Source organism: Salvelinus fontinalis, chromosome 9, assembly GCF_029448725.1.
Source record: "Salvelinus fontinalis isolate EN_2023a chromosome 9, ASM2944872v1, whole genome shotgun sequence".
NCBI lineage: Eukaryota > Metazoa > Chordata > Actinopteri > Salmoniformes > Salmonidae > Salvelinus > Salvelinus fontinalis.
Genome location: NC_074673.1, coordinates 33,196,756 through 33,215,487, shown reverse-complemented (window position 1 = coordinate 33,215,487; position 18,732 = coordinate 33,196,756). Strand labels below are relative to the sequence as shown.

The following is an 18,732-nucleotide window of genomic DNA, read 5'->3' as shown; positions in this document are numbered from 1 at the left end:
GTCCAGACCCATTGATGAACCTCTTATGAATGCCAATACCCCAATGTAAAAGATTGTATTTATAGCAGGAATTATCATCCTTACTTATCGCTCAATTACATCACTTCAATAATCTTGATTGACATTGATTACTGAAGACAACACCTTGTTTCCTGATACGCAATCATAAGTAATGTACGATTTATTATTGTGATTTGTGATATTACACATGAACATTCATTCAATAATACAAGAAAGATGCTTACTGTAACTAATGCTCACTTCATGTTTGACTTGTATGAAAGTTGAACAAATAGATGCATTATTGATACATTGAGAAAAGCATGTGAATTCTACATGAAATATTCAAAGTATTGCCCCATTGTACTCTAATCTATGGTATCACAGGCTTAGAGAAAGCGCACATTCACAATTGAACTTCGACACACTCAATGACTTATCTGTCAATTAAAGCAAAGGCTAAGCAAACATTTTACAGTCATAGTATTCCTTTGAGTGAAGGCATCAGGTTTCACTCCATGCCATTCCATCCACCAGCTTTAAAAGCATGTATTGTGTGTGTAAGTGGAAAATAGCCATTGGAATGAAACACATTGACTGCGTTTACACATGCAACCAAATTCAGATTTTTTTCGTACTCGTTGGTCTTTTGATCTTTTTCAGATTTCTGATTGGTCAAAAAAACAGTTAGTGAAAAAACTATCAGAATTGGGCTGCCTAAACGCAGCCATTGTAACAGGTCGTAGTCAGTCCTACACCCAGTCACACAGTATGGAGAAAAAGTGTTGTGGCTGACTATCTTTGTGGTCCCGTGAGGCTCAGTTGGTAGAGCATGGCGCTTGCAACGCCAGGGTTGTGGGTTCAATTCCCACGGGGGGACCAGGGTTCAATTCCCATGGGGGGACCAGGTTGAATATGTATGAACTTTCCAATTTGTAAGTCCCTCTGGATAAGAGCGTCTGCTAAGTGACTTAAATGTAAATGTAATGTGTCTACAGCAGCTTCAGCTTTTGATGGCCACTCAAACAGGCTGCAGCGTGACATTTGACGCTTGCTGCAGAATGTTTGTGGATATAAGTCTCCTCTGTCCTCCTGGTCCTTCATAGCCACATCTCCAGCAGCATCCAGACCCACACTATATCATGCCACCGTCCATGAAACATTTTGTTATCCAATCCGATGTCCCCAAAACAATATACAACAGGCCTCATACTCTGGGCTCTACTCTCCAATACTGTTGTTCACTGCTTTTCTGCTGGTTCTTTGGTTTGGCCTTCCATAGCCTAACAATAAAACAAATACAAGGAATGACACAGACGTAGAAGAAACTGTATCAGACCTGACAACACTATTCCTGCATACTTATGGATTCATGAATCAAGCTAAATTAATGTGTTACTTACTTGCAGGTGTAGTAGATTACTACTACCAACACAACTAGAATAAAAAGGACAATGATGACCACAGCAGCGACCAGTCCTGTCTCCCCTGCATCATGTGCAGTGGTGAACAGCTGATACTGCTCACAACGACTACCTTTGTAGTTCTCACTGCAGCTGAGGGAGAAGGAACTGCATTATTCTCAAGAAAGCTGTCACCAGTTGAGAACCAAGAGCCAGGGTAGGTCTGCCTGGTCTGAGCTGAAGTAAAACAAAGGCTAAAACCATGCAGAAGTTCCCAGAACTTCCTTAGCCCATTGCCAAGCAACACTGTACACCTGCTCATGGCTGACAAACTGTTAGAGACATTAGAGAATAGTGATGAGAGAGTAACTTACAGACAAGTAAGCGTATCCATAAAATAAATTTTAAAGCATTTTCCTCCATTCATACAGTAAGAAACCTCTAACTCGTTGCATGGGTCACCATGGTCTACAAAAGAGAGAATATAAACATTTCAGGTTAACAGACACATAAAACGAATACAGTTACATCATATGGAAATTCTCAATAGCATTCCTGATCAAATTATTTCGCCAAACTCTTTTACCTGCCATCATTTGATCCTGAAGAATGTGACAGGGTTCTCTAAGATCCCCACCTAAGAATGATGTACAATGTACAAAAGTAACAGCTCATTTTTAATCTACATAGACAAAATTATGAATTTACATAGAAAAGATCATCCGAAAAAAGGCTTCATGTTTTGCACTTTCTTTCTGCACTAAAACAAGGTATAAGAGAAGTAAACTGGTTATGCGTCCTTAGTCATATCAAGGACTTATCACCGTTGTATGAAAATAATAAAGAGGTTTGTTATTCTCTTACAAATAGTATTGTTATGAATCTGTCCTTACCCCGTCAGGAAATCCCAGTTTGTGGTAAGGTTAGTGTAGGTTTCTAATGTGATCCACAGAGACAGACTGTTGAAAATAACTCTGCCAACTGCTTTTTGTTGGGCCTTCAAAAGCACAAATGTGGGCGTGTTCCTTTGAGTCCAGAAATGTTGTGATAGCTGTTTGTCCACATTGTAAATGGCATGCTAAATGTCAGGATTCTCTCTATTGATTCTGATTCATTTTGGTAGGATGCCTGATATAGTAAAATGGGGTTGTTTTCAATGACTGCCTCAGAATACAATATCCCCACTACAGAGTAAGTAAACAAAGGCTTCCTCACTTGTGGAAATTACGATAATTTTCCAATTTTGACATTTCACTAAGAAAATGTGCAGTAGTGGTTTACTTTCAAACAAACAATAGGTGTCTGCATTCACTGTAATGATACATTAATGGATTAGTTTGTCAAAGCCAAGTAATTATCATTGCATCACACAATCTATCCAGGTGGGGCGTGGATCACCTGGTGGATCACTTGTTTTCCGTGTGACTTCAACTTATCTTTAAATAGACAATCTGTGGGTTTGGTGAGAGGCAATGGAATGACTGGTATGGTGAGAGGGAATTGGAACAAACAGCACAGGCATAGCTAGAATCGTGGGAACTTTGCTTTGCTCTGGCCATCTTAATGACATTTCTCCTGCCTCAACACTTCCAGCATTCTTGGAAACATTGTTCTGTGGACTTCTTCAAAACCGTTAGCAGTTCAAATCAAATGTATCGGACACATACACGTGTTTGGCAGATGTGATTGCGGGTGTAGCGAAATGCTTGTGCTTCTAGCTCCAACAGTGCAGTAATATCTAACAAGTAATATCTAACAGTTTCACAACATTTCCCCAAAATGCACGACATCTAAGTAAGGAATGTATTAAGAATATATATACATATAGACTACCGTTAAAACTTTTGGGGTCAATTAGAAATGTCCTTGTTTTTGTTAGAAAAGCAAATTTGCCTATTAAAATAACATCAACTTGATCAGAAATACAGTGTAGACATTGCTAATGTTGTAAATTACATTTGTAGCTGGAAAAATCAGATTTTTAATGGAATATCTACATAGGCGTACAAAGGCCCATTATCAGCAACCATCACTCCTGTGTTCCAATGGCACGTTGTGTTAGCTAATCCAAGTTTATAATTTTAAAAGGCTAATTGATCATTATGTATGCTCTCATTGGCTGGCCCTCACTACATAATCGTCGCCAAACCCACTGGCTCCAGGTTATCTATAAGTCTTTGCAAGGTAAAGCCCTGCCTTATCTCAGCTCACTGGTCACCATAGCAACACCCACCCGTAGCACGTGCTTCAGCAGGTATAATGCACTGGTCATCTCCAAAGCCAACACTTACTTTGGCCGCCTTTCCTTCCACTTCTCTGCTGCCAATGACTGGAACAAATTGCAAAAATTTCTGAAGCTGGAGTCTTATATCTCCCTCTCTAACTTTAAGCATCAGCTGTCAGAGCAGTTTACAGATCACTGTACAGCCAATCTGTGAATAGCACACCCGACTACCTAATCCCCATATTATTACTTATCTTCTTGCACTTTTGCACCCCAGTATCTCTACTTGCACATCATCATCTGCACATCTATCACTCCAGTGTTAATGCTAAATTGTAATTATTTTCGCCTCTAGGGCCTATTTATTGCCTACCTCCCTACTCTTCTACATTTGCACACACTGTACATAGACTTTTCTATTTTTCTTTTCTTTTGTGTTATTGACTGTACATTTGTTTATGTGTAACGCTGTGTTGTTGTTTTTGTCGCACTGCTTTGCTTTATCTTGGCCAGGTCGCAGTTGTAAATGAGAACTTGTTCTCAACTGGCCTACCTGGTTAAATAAAAGTGAAATAACATTTTAAAAATAAACACATTTAAAAACCCTTTTTCAATTATGTTAGCACAGCTGAAAACTGTTGTCCTGATTAAAGAAGCAATAAAACGGGCCTTCTTAGACTAGTTGAGTATCTGGAGCATCAGCATTTGTGGGTTCGATTACAGATAAAAATGTCCAGAAACAAAGACATTTACATTTACATTTAAGTCATTTAGCAGACGCTCTTATCCAGAGCGACTTACAAATCCAGAGCGACCTTTCTTCTGAAACTCGTCAGTCTATTCTTGTTCTGAGAAATTAAGGCTATTCCATGAGAGAAATTGCCAAGAAACTGAAGATCTCGTACAATGCTGTGTACTACTCCCTTCACAGAACAGCGTAAACCAGAATAGAAAGAGGAGTGGGAGGCCCCGGTGCACAACTGAGCAAGAGGACAAGTACATTAGAGTGTCTAGTTTGAGAAACAGACGCCTCACAAGTCCTCAACTGGCAGCTTCATTAAATAGTAACCGCAAAACACCAGTCTCAAACTGGCCAGTAAAAAGAAAAGATTAAGATTGGCAAAAGAACACAGACACTGGACAGAGGAACTCTGCCTAGAAGGTCAGCATCCCGGAGTCGCCTCTTTACTGTTGACGTTGACATTTAAACGTGTTAACCCTAGCAAGGCTTCTGGCCCAGGCGGCATCTCTAGCCGTGTCCTGAGAGCATGCGCAGACCACCTGGCTGGTGTGTTTACGGACATATTCAATCACTCCCTATCCCAGTTTGCTGTCCCCACATGCTTCAAGATGGCCACCATTGTTCCTGTACCCAAGAAGACAAAGGTAACTGAACTAAATGACTGTCGCTCTGTAGCACTCACTTCTGTCATAGTGAAGTGCTTTGAGAGACTAGTCAAGGATCATATCACCTCCACCTTACCTGCCACCCTAGACCCACTTCAGTTTGCATACCACCCTAACAGGTCTACAGACGATGCAATTGCCATCTCACTGCAAACTGCCCTATCCCATCTGGACAAGAGGAACATCTATGTAAGAATGCTGTTCATTGGCTACAGCTCAGTACCATCCAAGCTCATCATTTAGCTGGAGGCCCTGTGTCTCTTCCCCGCCCTGTGCAACTGGGTCCTGGACTTTCTGATGGGTCGCCCCCAGGGGGTGAAGGTAGGAAACAACATCTACACTTCGCTGACCCTCAACACTGGCGCCCCACAAGGGTGCATGCTCAGCCCCCTCCTGTACTCCCTGTTCACCCCTGACTGCGCGGCAATGCACGACTCCAAATCAATCATCAAGTTTGCAGACAACACAACAGTAGTGGGCTTGATCACCAACAACAATGAGACAGCCTACAGGGAAGAGGAGAGGGCACTCAGAGTGTGGTGTCAGGAAAGCAACCTCTCACTCAACATCAACAAAACTAAGGAGATGATCGTGGACTTCAGGAAACAGCAGAAGGAGCACCCCCCTATCCACATCGAAGGGACAGTAGTGGAGAAGGTGTAAAGTTTTAAGTTCCTCGGCATATACATCACAGACAAACTGAAATGGTCCACCCACACAGACAGTGTGGTGAAGAAGGCCTCTTCAACCTCAGGAGGTTGAAGAAATTTGGCTTGTCACCTAAAACCCTGACAAACTTTTACAGATGCAAAATTGAGAGCCTGGTACGGCAACTGCATCGCACTCAACCGCAAGGCTCTCTAGAGGGTGGTGCGGTCGGCACAACGCATAACCGGGGGCAAACTACCTGCCCTCCAGGACACCTACAGCACCTGATGTCACAGGAAGACCAAAAAGATAATCAAGGACATCAACCACCCGAGCCACTGCCTGTTTACCCTGCTACTATCCAGAAGGCAAGGTCAGTACAGGTGTATCAAAGCTGGGACCGAGAGGCTGAAAGACAGCTTCTATCTCAAGTCCATCAGACTGCTAAACAGCGATCACTAACTCAGAGAGGCTGCTGCCTACATAGAGTCTCACTAGTCACTTTTTTAAACAATGCCACTTTAATAATGTTTACATATCTTACATTACTCATCTCATATGTATATACTGTATCTTAAACTATCTATTGCATCTTACCTATGCCGCTCGGCCATCGTTCATCCATATATTTATGTACATTTATGTACATATTCCTATTCCATCCCTTTAGATTTGTGTGTATTGGGTAGTTGTTTGGGGAATTGTTAGATTACTTGTTAGATATTACTGCACTGTCGGAATTAGAAGCCCAAGAATTTTGCTACACTCCCATTATCTGCTAAAGATGTGTATGTGACCAATAGAATTTGATTTGATTTGATCAAATAACCCTTTTGCTATGTTGAAAAACACCATAAGGGAGTGATCATCTTGTCACATAGTGCTGAGAATTTAACTGTCAGGTCCAACACTATAGATTGTAAATTGGGAAATTTGGCTATTCAGAATATTTGGTTATCGTGCAGTTTATACATCACAAACATTCAATGTTAAAATACACTTATGTCAAAGATAAAAGTCAGGGATAAGTGCTACCACTTGTAATCATACTCACTAATGTTTAAAGGGGAAATCTGCAGTTGCTTCATCCAATTTTGGACTTCTGAATTAATGATATATACCCATTGATTCTTCAAGAATGTAACTTAGAAATGCCTCATGAGCTTAGTTCAACTGTCTTACCCCATCAGAACCCAACACATACGCTTGTTTTACTCCAGTGTTTATAAACAAAGTAAAAGTGGTTCAAACTATAATGTTGATATCATGGATGGTCAGTCCTTGCATCCATAGCTCTGTCTAAGAATTTGAGAGGGGTTACATTTCTCCAGCCCCATCCATCAGCTTTTTTACAAAAACAGGGGTGATGAGAACACTTATTTGTTGTTTCAACTACTGAATGGCGCTTTAAATAGGCCTACTACTTTTTTTAAATTCAAGATTGCCTCAATGTCAGTCAAGTATCATCATTTGAAGAACTTATATCCCCCCATGCTAGATCTATGAAAGTTATGTGATTGATTGTTTCTTTACACCATGGTTTAGCCAATTGTCTCAGACAAAATCCGTTTGATATTTTATCAGAAAATTTTTGAGAATGCAAGCCTTTTGCCATCCAGTTAATATTTAGCAAGGTGACTGGAACTGGATGCTGTCCTGTGATCACTGCGATGTTATCGCGAGGAACACAGATGAAGCTCTGAAGAGGTGAAGTGAAGCGAGAGTGTTTTTACATCGACGCTTTTGGGGGGGGGGGGGGGGGGGTGGCTTGAAAAACCTCGTTATGACTGCCATAAAGACGTCAGTTATTTCGGATTTTCATCTCACATTTCATTGTGAGAGATCGTTTGTTGCCTCGCCTCTGTGGATGACGCGGGATCACAATTCAGCACCTGGACAGCTCCTGGTTAACCTATTACTGGGCACATGGAGTCCCTAGCGTGATTGTAGGGAAACCCTGTGAGCAGGCGAGATTTGGGCACTAAAATGCCCTCCTTCCAAAAGATGACGTTTAACTGAATATGTGGATAGTGGTGGACATTTAAAAGCATCTCCGTGAATGATGATGCTTACAATAAGGATCGGGCTTTTTCGTTGTGCCCTGTATTCTAAGCAGCAGCACGGGTCGTTAGCCAATCCAAATCTGAAGAGGATAGCAGCAGCCTACACACAGCAACCGAGCCTCGCTCACACTGATCATCGGCAAGGGAGACATTGCCATCATCATTAGGAGGGCATGAGTCACGACCATACTTTCAACAATGTAGAGCATAAAAGGTAGGTTTATTTGTCAGAATAGCATATTGATAAATCATTTTGATACTTCCTGCTCTTTCATCCATTCCGTCCCCCTTTTCTTTTACTTTCGTCTTAATGACCACCATAATTGTCGTATTCGTAATTTATCGTTGTTGCACTATTGATGGCTTTGCTAAATTATCAGGAAAACATATAATGTACTATGTTTAGTATATACTGTGTAGTAGCAACCTATATATCTGTTGTTACATGTGCTTTGAACCAGAATAATAGTCATTGTCGAAAGCTGTCCAGGGCCTTGTGAAAAATAATTGAGACATAGTAGCCTTAATCAGTTTAGCAGGGATCAGTGTTGACACGTTTTTATTAAGGTAAAAGCATGTGTTTGTTGGGGGAACTTCAAATGTAGGATACATGTTGGGTTCTGACGGAGGAGGTGGATACAAAAATGTAGACAGTAGACTATTGGGAAGTGAAGGGTTAGGACAATATGAAATGGTTGCATTGTTGTATGTCTTAATTTCCAGGGGAAACCGTTTGAAAATCAAGTAATTATTGTCTGTATGGAGGAATGCAACAGCTATGTTGGAGACAACATTGATATATGGCAACAGTTCATCTACAGCCTGCTAGAGGGATCTCTTATCTTGATGATGAGTATACAGCAGTGTAAGTATTTACTCAAGTCTTGGAATTGATGGATATTTTATGCAATATTCTACCTGGTCCCAGAGAGCTTGTTTCAAAGACCTAACTTGTTTGATAGGTTGTCAAGTCCAGCCCTTGACTTATGGCCACATCCATCCATTAGGAACTGTGATTGACAGGTTTCTTTAAAAATAAGAAATCCTGCAGTATCTCAAATGCCTTAATTTCACTCACTGTCTTGTCTGCACTGGTCGAACAACCTTTCCACTGCATAGCCTACACTATTGCCTGTGCTGTGGCCAGATTTTCTATAGGTGCCAGTTGTGTGCAGTCTTTTTTCTTGGGCATTGCAGTGATGCAATATTACAGTCTAGTCCTTGAATGACCTGAATTGATTTATCTAGAATGACATCTAATCTGCTGTGCTATACTACATTACTCTGTTCTGCTATAGCTCCGAATACTGACTCCACACCACAACTTGTGTGTCTGAAGGTTTTCCCTTTGCCTTTGTTTGTAAGACAGACACTACACTGACTTCATACAACGCTATACAAATTAACCTCTCCTCTCCGCCCCGGCATTTAAATGATTGAAGCTCAGGTTAAACGACCTCTACAGCCCATGCTGCTTACTGATATGTGTTTATATTGCTGCTGACAACTTCATCAGACTTTTCGAAAGTGAGACACTAGCAAATTGAGCTTCAGTTTACACCTGCAATGTGGGGAATGCAGCTGTCTGTGCAGTAATACCCCTTTTCAAAGACTCAGATGTTTGTGATTCTGTCTGGGTAAAGCCTATGTACCTGGCTGTTCTTCGCTCATGTTTACTCTGTGGAAAGCTGCTGGAATGGACTGTAAATTAACTCTTCAATGTATCTATTTCCTATTGCATAAAGTGTTCTCATCCTTCCTTACTTGTTATGCAAGTAATGTGATGTTTCTGAGCCCCTGGTGCAGAGTTAAATATGTCATTGGACTCCCATAGCAGAGCTATACTGCATGAGAATGTTTATGTATATCAATTGATTGTTTTCGATCTATTCTGTGAATTCATAAAACATTTAATGAACATGACATTCAAAACAAATGTTAAATAGTTAAAAGTATGATGAACAAGTTATACATGAGATGTGTATACTGCATTGTTGTCAGAATGTGAAGAGTTATGGAGAGACTGTGATTAACTTCCTTGTTTCCTAACCTTTCTCCACAGGTGTGGTGTGAGCCAAGTCTCTATTCTCTGGTTAAATCAAGAGTAACAATCGTGTCGACGTCCATTCACAGAAACAACACAGCAACATGAGCAACCCCCAGTAAGTAAAACACATGACTACTGATATTTATATCTGTTTAACACATCAAAACCTCTCATCCTGTTCTTATGCATTTTGCTCGTTGTACCCCGACTGCCCGCTATTACTAGCACAGGTTTTGTGATGGGACCCCAGCATGGTCTGGCCTGATTATGAGAACAGCTCCTGTCTATTTCCTCATACCCTTTCAGCCAAGGACTTTGAGCCTGAGAAGCAGGGGAGCAGCAGGGGAGCAACAGGGGAGCAACAGGGGAGCAGGCACTCCTGTGCTGGGCATTCCAAGAGAACTACCACCAGTCACCAGACTGCCTCTGCTGCCATCTCTTAGCATGCAGGAGAGATTTTCACTTGTCATCTTTTCTTATAAATAATGAGTCGCTATGTGGTCCCCAAGACGGCCTCTGCAGCCTGATGACAGCCCTGGTTATGGCCAAGGAAGGGGAGGGAGATTATGGCGTGGTGGGAGGAAGATGGGGGTGAGAGAAATGAGGGTGAGGTGGGAGGGAAATGATGGTGAGGTGGGAGAGAAATGAGGTTGAGGTGAGAGGGAGATGAAGGTAAGGTGGGAGATGGTGAGGTGGGAGGGAGATGAGGGTGAGGTGGGAGATGAAGGTGAGGTGGGAGGGAGATGGGGGGGAGATGGGAGATGAAGGTGAGGTGGGAGGGAAGGAGATGGGGGTGAGGTGGGAGATGAAGGTGAGGTGGGAGAGAGATGGGGGTGAGGTGGGGTTGAATGCAGAATTGGTTCAATCAGCTGCATCTTCTGTTTAAAGCCAGTCCTACAGAGATCTCTGTCTGAGCTCAATGCAGACCTTGAGGTTATCAGCATTGTGTCCAAATGGACCCTGTTTGAAAGAAAACACAGTGGGACAATATATTACCCAATGGGCGGCACACAGAATTGTGATGTGTTTTCTGGTTAACAGGAAGACGTGAATTAATGATGTCGGTCCTCAGCGACACCCTCGTGAAATGACAGATGGGAAATCTTTGTGTGGTGTGATCACGTCTGCAGAGATATTTTCCCCACTGTTCTTTTAATTATAGAATAGTCCTTTAAATCATCTCTCACTCTCTATGATGTATTTCTGCATATACTAAGAGTAACAGGAGACATACTGTAGTGAGTCAGAGATGGAGAAATACACTATATATACAAAAGTATGTGGACACCCCTTCAAATTAGTGGATTTGTCTATTTTAGCCACACATGTTGCTGACAGGTGTATAACATTGAGCACACAGCCATGCAATCTCCAAAGACAAATATTGGCAGTAGAATGGCCTTACTGAAGAGGATGCCAACTTTCAAACATGTCAATTTGTAAAATTTCTGCCCTGCTAGAGCTCCCCCAGTCAACTGTATGTGCTGTTATTGTGAAGTGGAAACATCTAGAAGCAACAACAGCTCAGCCGCGAAGTGGCAGGCCACACAAGCTCACAGAACGGGACTGCCGAGAGCTTGCAACACTCACTACCAAATTCCAAACTGCCTTTGGAAGAAACGTCAGCACAAGAACTGTTCGTCGAGAGCTTCATGAAATGGGTTTTCATGGCTGAGCAGCCGCACACAAGCCTAAGCTCACCATGCACAATGCCAATTGTCGGCTGGGGTGGTGTAAAGCTCCATTGGACTCTGGAGCAGTGGAAACGCGTTCTCTGGAGTGATAAATCACGCTTCACCATCTGGCAGTCCAACCGATGAATATGGGGTTGGCGGAGGAGAATGCTACCTGCGCCAATGCATAGTGCCAACTGTAAAGTTTGGTGGAGGTAGAATAATGGTCTGGGGCTGTTTTTCATGGTTCAGGCTAGGCCCCTTAGTTCCAGTAAAGGGAAATCTTAACGCTACAGCATACAATGGCATTCTAGACAATTTTCTGCTTCCAACTTTGTGGCAACAGTTTGGGGAAGCCCTTTCCTGTTTCAGCATGACAATGGCCCCATGCACAAAGCGAGGTCCATACAGAAATGGATCAGTGTGGAAGAACTTGACTGGCCTGCACAGAGCCCTGACCCCATCGAACACCTTTGGGATGAATTGCAAGCCAGGCCTAATCGCCCAACATCAGTGCCCGACCTCACTAATGCTCTTGAGGCTGAATGGAAGCAAGTCCCTGCAGCAATATTCCAACATCTAGTGGAAAGCCTTCCCAGAAGAGTGGAGGCTGTTATAGCAGCAAAGGGGGGACCAACTCCATATTAATTCCCATGATTTTGGAATGAGATGCACAATGAGCAGGTGTCCACATACTTTTGGTCATGTAGTGTAGTTACGACTCAAGATATAACCCCCCTGTGAGTGAACAGATTTATAATATATTTCACATTCAGTATAACATTGAACATGTTAAAGTTATGGACGCTTTTATTTATTCATTTTCTTTTCCAATTGCATTCAAAGGCAGTTTTTATGTTGATTGACGCAAACCAGTGAGGAACATTTACTGACAAAAAGAAGAATGATCTGTATTACCTTTCCGAGTGTCATCCAATAATATAATTTTCTGTATTAAATCATATTGAATAAACTAGCTGTAAGCTCTTCTCATTGCAGATGATCCATGCTAGTTTGATGACAAGTACTCTGTAACAGTAGTGGTTGGTGTGTGCTTTATATGTAGTAAGGCTGTTTTCTTTCTCCAGGCCCTATTCAGAGTTATTTGTACATTTTGTTCCATTCAGCACACTAATATAGTACACTACACACCCTGCGGAGTCATATGTGTTTAAAACAGGCCAGCTAACATTTACTGTAACTAACTTCTGTGGTCATGTGAGCCCCTGTCATAGTGCAGTTAGTCTCTCTGTCATACACTGTCTTGATCCTGTCTCATTACAACAAGATGTGCTAATTAGCAGGTCACCATTTCCACATTTAGCTCACAAATGGGATGTTTAAATCTCCTACAGATGATGTTACATGTTACATGACATTACATAATATTTTGCATGTTTTGCGGGCAGATGTATCCAGCACTTCAAACCGTAGGTCCCATGGGGTATTTACTGAGACAACAAGGCTACTACAACCAACAGCATTAGTCAGAAACCAGTGCCAGTGTCATACTCTGATTTAAAGCCAGTTAATTGTGGTTTAATAGCTCAGTGAGTTCCATTCCCTTCGAATCCACACAGATCTTCAAAACATTGGTTTACAAGAACGTTGAGTTACACATTATAGTATTCTTTGCTGTGTATTATCCATTGAATAATATGTTATAAAGCCTATTGCCGTAAATTAGATTTGTCTATGATCATCAATAATATAATAGCTCACTATTGGCTGTAATTTTTATAGCTTGTTGCTTGACTGCTCTATGTAGCAGCTGGTGCTGGAGGTCTGGCAGATGTTGTTGCAGAGGTTTCTGCTGAGCCTGACATCACGTCCATGTACACACACATCTTCTCATCTCTCTATACACACATCTTCTCTGTCTGCTGATAGAGTGGCCCATAGCTGGGATGGTACAGGAGCAGGAGGAATTAGCTGTATCATATATTAACCCTTATTATGAAAGCAAGCTCATTCAATGGCACAAAGTCCTGTCTTCTCAAGTTGACGCTCACAGTATTCAGGATGAAGATGGGGAAAGTGCCCCCAACACATGCACACTTTGTAAAGCGAAGACGCGCATATTGATTTTCATTATCTTATCATTATCTTATTACCTAAAATATCTGATTTTACAAATGTGCTGGTGTATCAATGGCCATCATCAATGGAGTCAGGGGCGGTGGCTGGAAATGTGGCTTAAGTTTGGCATGTTGTTGCGGCTTTCCTGATGGTATCAGAGCACTGAATTGCTTTCCATTGAGGAACAGCCAACCAGGCTTACATGCTTATTGGGTGAGACAGTGTGACAGAGTCCTAGACAGCGGGCCAGGAACAGTGTGGTGGTAAGCACTCAAAATGACAATGATACGGATGCCCTCTACATAACATGAGGCTTTGCTGAAGCAGCACTTTGTAATTCTATGACAGACATGGATGGCTTTATTTTACAGTGAGAGCACTGGAAATAATGAGAACACTGTATTTTTATTTTTTTATTTCACCTTTATTTAACCAGGTAGGCTAGTTGAGAACAAGTTCTCATTTGCAACTGCGACCTGGCCAAGATAAAGCATAGCAGTGTGAACAGACAACAACACAGAGTTACACATGGAGTAAACAATAAACAAGTCAATAACATGGTAGAAAAAAAGAGAATCTATATACAATGTGTGCAAAAGGCATGAGGAGGTAGGCAATAAATCGAATAATTACAATTTAGCAGATTAACACTGGAGTGATAAATCATCAGATGATCATGTGCAAGTAGAGATACTGGTGTGCAAAAGAGCAGAAAGGTAATTAAATAAAAGCAGTATGGGGGGTGAGGTAGGTAAATTGGGTGGGCTATATACCGATGGACTATGTACAGCTGCAGCGATCGGTTAGCTGCTCGGATAGCAGATGTTTAAAGTTGTTGAGGGAGATAAAAGTTTCCAACTTCAGAGATTTTTGCAATTCGTTCCAGTCGCAGGCAGCAGAGAACTGGAAGGAACGGCGTCCAAATGAGGTTTTGGCTTTAGGGATGATCAGTGAGATACACCTGCTGGAGCGCGTGCTACGGGTGGGTGTAGCCATCGTGACCAGTGAACTGAGATAAGGCGGCCCTTTACCTAGCATAGCCTTGTAGATGACCTGGAGCCAGTGGGTCTGACGACGAACATGTAGCGAGGGCCAGCCGACTAGGGCATACAGGTCGCAGTGGTGGGTCGTATAAGGTGCTTTAGTAACAAAACGGATGGCACTGTGATAAACTGCATCCAGTTTGCTGAGTAGAGTATTGGAAGCTATTTTGTAGATGTCATCTCCGAAGTCGAGGATCGGTAGGATAGTCAGTTTTACTAGGGTAAGTTTGGCGGCGTGAGTGAAGGAGGCTTTTTTTTGCGAAATAGAAAGCCGACTCTAGATTAGATTTTTGATTGGAGATGTTTGATATGAGTCTGGAAGGAGAGTTTGCAGTCTAGCCAGACACCTAGGTACTTATAGATGTCCACATATTCTAGGTCGGAACCATCCAGGGTGGTGATGCTAGTCGGGCGTGCGGGGGCAGGCAGCGAACGGTTGAAAAGCATGCATTTGGTTTTACTAGCGTTTAAGAGCAGTTGGAGGCCACGGAAGGAGTGTTGTATGGCATTGAAGCTCGTTTGGAGGTTAGATAGCACAGTGTCCAAGGAAGGGCCAGAAGTATACAGAATGGTGTCGTCTGCGTAGAGGTGGATCAGGGAATCGCCCGCAGCAAGAGCAACATCATTGATATATACAGAGAAAAGAGTCGGCCCGAGAATTGAACCCTGTGGTACCCCCATAGAGACTGCCAGAGGACCGGACAACATGCCCTCCGATTTGACACACTGAACTCTGTCTGCAAAGTAGTTGGTGAACCAGGCAAGGCAGTCATTAGAAAAACCGAGGCTACTGAGTCTGCCGATAAGAATGTGGTGATTGACAGAGTTGAAAGCCTTGGCCAGGTCAATGAAGACGGCTGCACAGTAATGTCTTTTATCGATGGCAGTTATGATATCGTTTAGTACCTTGAGCGTGGCTGAGGTGCACCCGTGACCGGCTCGGAAACCGGATTGCACAGCGGAGAAGGTACGGTGGGATTCGAGATGGTCAGTGATCTGTTTGTTGACTTGGCTTTCGAAGACCTTAGAAAGGCAGGGCAGGATGGATATAGGTCTGTACCAGTTTGGGTCCAGGGTGTCTCCCCCTTTGAAGAGGGGGATGACCGTGGCAGCTTTCCAATCCTTGGGGATCTCAGATGATACGAAGGAGAGGTTGAACAGGCTGGTAATAGGGGGGGCGACAATGGCGGCGGACAGTTTCAGAAATAGGGGGTCCAGATTGTCAAGCCCAGCTGATTTGTATGGGTCCAGGTTTTCCAGCTCTTTCAGAACATCTGCTATCTGGATATGGGTAAAGGAGAAGCTGGGGAGGCTTGGGCGAGTAGCAGCGGGGGGGGCGGGGCTGTTGGCCAAGGTTGGAGTCGCCAGGAGGAAGGCATGGCCAGCCATTGAGAAATGCTTGTTGAAGTTTTCGATTATCACAGATTTATCGGTGGTGACTGTGTTACCTAGCCTCGGTGCAGTGGGCAGCTGGGAGGAGGTGCTCTTGTTCTCCATGGACTTTACAGTATCCCAGAACTTTTTGGAGTTAGAGCTACAGGATGCAAATTTCTGCTTGAAAAAGCTGGCCTTTGCTTTCCTGACTGACTGCGTGTATTGGTTCCTGACTTCCCTGAACAGTTGCATATCGCGGGGGCTCTTCGATGCTATTGCAGTTCGCCACAGGATGTTTTTGTGCTGGTCGAGGGCAGTCAGGTCTGGAGTGAACCAAGGGCTATATCTTTTCTTAGTTCTGCATTTTTTGAACGGATCATGCTTGTCTAATATGGTGAGGAAGTAACTTTTAAAGAATGACCAGGCATCCTCAACTGACGGGATGAGGTCAATATCCTTCCAGGGTACCCGGGCCAGGTCGATTAGAAAGGCCTGCTCGCTGAAGTGTTTTAGGGAGCGTTTGACAGTGATGAGGGGTGGTCGTTTGACCGCGGACCCGTAGCGGATACAGGCAATGAGGCAGTGATTGCTGAGATCTTGATTGAAGACAGCAGAGGTGTGTTTGGAGGGTAAGTTGGTCAGGATAATGTCTATTAGGGTGCCCATGTTTACGGATTCAGGGTTGTACCTGGTGGGTTCCTTGATGATTTGTGTGAGATTGAGGGCATCAAGCTTAGATTGTAGGACTGCCGGGGTGTTAAGCATATCCCAGTTTAGGTCACCTAACAGAACAAACTCTGAAGCTAGATGGGGAGCGATCAATTCACAGATGGTGTCCAGGGCACAGCTGGGAGCTGAGGGGGGTCGGTAGCAGGCGGCAACAGTGAGAGACTTATTTCTGGAGAGATTAATTTTTTTAATTAGAAGTTCGAACTGTTTGGGCATAGACCTGGAAAGTATGACAGAACTTTGCAGGCTATCTCTGCAGTAGATTGCAACTCCTCCCCCTTTGGCAGTTCTATCTTGACGGAAAGTGTTATAGTTGGGTATGGAAATCTCAGAATCTTTGGTGGCCTTCCTAAGCCAGGATTCAGACACGGCAAGGACATCAGGGTTGGCAGAGTGTGCTAAAGCGGTGAGTAAGACAAACTTAGGCAGGAGGCTTCTGATGTTGACATGCATGAGGCCAAGGCTTTTTCGATCACAGAAGTCAACAAATGAGGGTGCCTGGGGACATGCAGGGCCTGGGTTTACCTCCACATCACCCGAGGAACAGAGGAGTAGTAGGATGAGGGTGCGGCTAAAGGCTTAAGGTATGAGCAAATGGGAGTTATTTTTTTAAACGTTTCAATTGGGATTGCAGTTTTTATTTACCCCTTGTTACACAAGGTTGCATTAGTCTGCATTTCTTTAATGCTTTCAAATAAATAGCTCTATCTTGTTGAATGTCAGAGTGTGTTCTACAGGAAATTGAACAACCTCTACAAAACCACATTTTAATGTGCATGTAATACTGTATTCAGTGCTAGATTTAATTCAGTTGTATATTCTGTTGAGGTCAGCAGTATTTGAGAGGACGAGGATGTTTGTACTTTGAGCACCTCTCCTACAGCAGACTGCTGTCTACTAACCCAACTATCTGTTCCCAAGAAAAAGGTCCTACAGTTGAAGTCGGAAGTTTACATACACTTAGGTTGGAGTCATTAAAACTCGTTTTTCAACCACTCCACAAATTTCTTGTTTACAAAAAATAGTTTTGTCAAGACGTTTAGGACATCTACTTTGTGCATGACACAAGGAATTTTTCCAACAGACAGATTATTTCACTTATAATTCACTGCATCACAATTCCAGTGGGTCAGAAGTTAACATACACTAAGTTGACTGTGCCTTTAAACAGCTTGGAAAATTCCAGAAAATTATGTCATGGCTTTAGAAGCTTCTGTTAGGCTAATTGACATAATTTGAGTCAATTGGAGGTATACCTGTGGATGTATTTCAAGGACTACCTTCAAACTCAGTGCCTCTTTGCTTGACATCTTGGGAAAATCAAAAGAAATCAGCCAAGACCTCAGAAAATAAATTGTAGATCTCCACAAGTCTGGTTCATCCTTGGGAGCAATTTCCAAATGCCTGAAGGTACCATGTTCATCTGTACAAACAATAGTATGCAAGTATTAACACCATGGGACCACGCAGCCGTCACACCGCTCAGGAAGGAGACGCGTTCTGTCTCCTAGAGATTAACGTACTTTGGTGAGAAAAGTGCAAATCAATCCCAGAATAACAGCAAAGGACCTTGTGAAGATGCTGGAGGAAACAGGTGCAAAGGTATCTATATCCACAGTAAAACGAGTCCTATATCGACATAACCTGAAAGGCCGCTCAGCAAGGAAGAAGCCAGTGCTCCAAAACCGCCATCAAAAAGCCAGACTACGGTTTGCAACTGCACATGGGGACGAAGATCGTACTTTTTTGGAGAAATGTCCTCTGGTCTGATGAAACAAAAATAGAACTGTTTGGCCATAATGACCATTGTTATGTTTGGAGGAAAAAGGGGGAGGCTTGCAAGCCGAAGAACACCATCCCAACCATGAATCACGGGGGTGGCAGCGTCATGTTGTGGGGGTGTTTTGTTGCAGGAGGGACTGGTGCACTTCACAAAATAGATGGCCACATGAGGAAGGAAAATTATGTGGATATATTGAAGCAACATCTCAAGACATCAGTCAGGAAGTTAAAGCTTGGTCGCAAATGGGTCTTCCAAATGG

General features: G+C 42.9%; 2 protein-coding genes across 3 annotated transcripts in view; one reads left to right on the top strand and one right to left on the bottom strand.

Annotated features, from left to right (window-relative positions):
• Window positions 1–180: 180 nt before the first annotated feature.
• Window positions 181–2,353, bottom strand: LOC129862461 (pro-neuregulin-4, membrane-bound isoform-like). Its single transcript, XM_055934162.1, has 5 exons — window positions 2,297–2,353; window positions 1,990–2,040; window positions 1,778–1,871; window positions 1,404–1,556; window positions 181–1,283 (listed from the first exon to the last, which is right to left on the bottom strand). Exons 2-5 carry the CDS (start codon window positions 1,997–1,999, stop codon window positions 1,208–1,210), a joined length of 333 nt encoding a protein of 110 aa, XP_055790137.1. The 5' UTR covers window positions 2,000–2,040; window positions 2,297–2,353; the 3' UTR covers window positions 181–1,207.
• Window positions 2,354–7,442: 5,089 nt separating this feature from the next.
• LOC129862458 (transmembrane protein 266-like) overlaps window positions 7,443–18,732 on the top strand; it is a 52,787-nt gene continuing 41,497 nt past the window's right edge. The window contains exons 1-3 of one of the 2 annotated variants that reach the window (XM_055934157.1): window positions 7,443–7,959; window positions 8,469–8,610; window positions 9,808–9,907. In XM_055934157.1, the coding sequence (XP_055790132.1) occupies window positions 9,894–9,907 (14 nt within the window). In that variant the 5' untranslated portion in view covers window positions 7,443–7,959; window positions 8,469–8,610; window positions 9,808–9,893. The remainder of the gene's footprint in view (window positions 7,960–8,468; window positions 8,611–9,807; window positions 9,908–18,732) is intronic. The other variant, XM_055934158.1, reaches the window with a different exon arrangement.

Coding starts and splice junctions, on each gene's coding strand:
- LOC129862461 (XM_055934162.1), bottom strand. Junction 1,557..1,777: donor ATGGATACGCTTACTTGTCT/GTAAGTTACTCT, acceptor CTTCTCCCTCAG/CTGCAGTGAGAACTACAAAG. Junction 1,284..1,403: donor GTAATCTACTACACCTGCAA/GTAAGTAACACA, acceptor TTTTATTGTTAG/GCTATGGAAGGCCAAACCAA.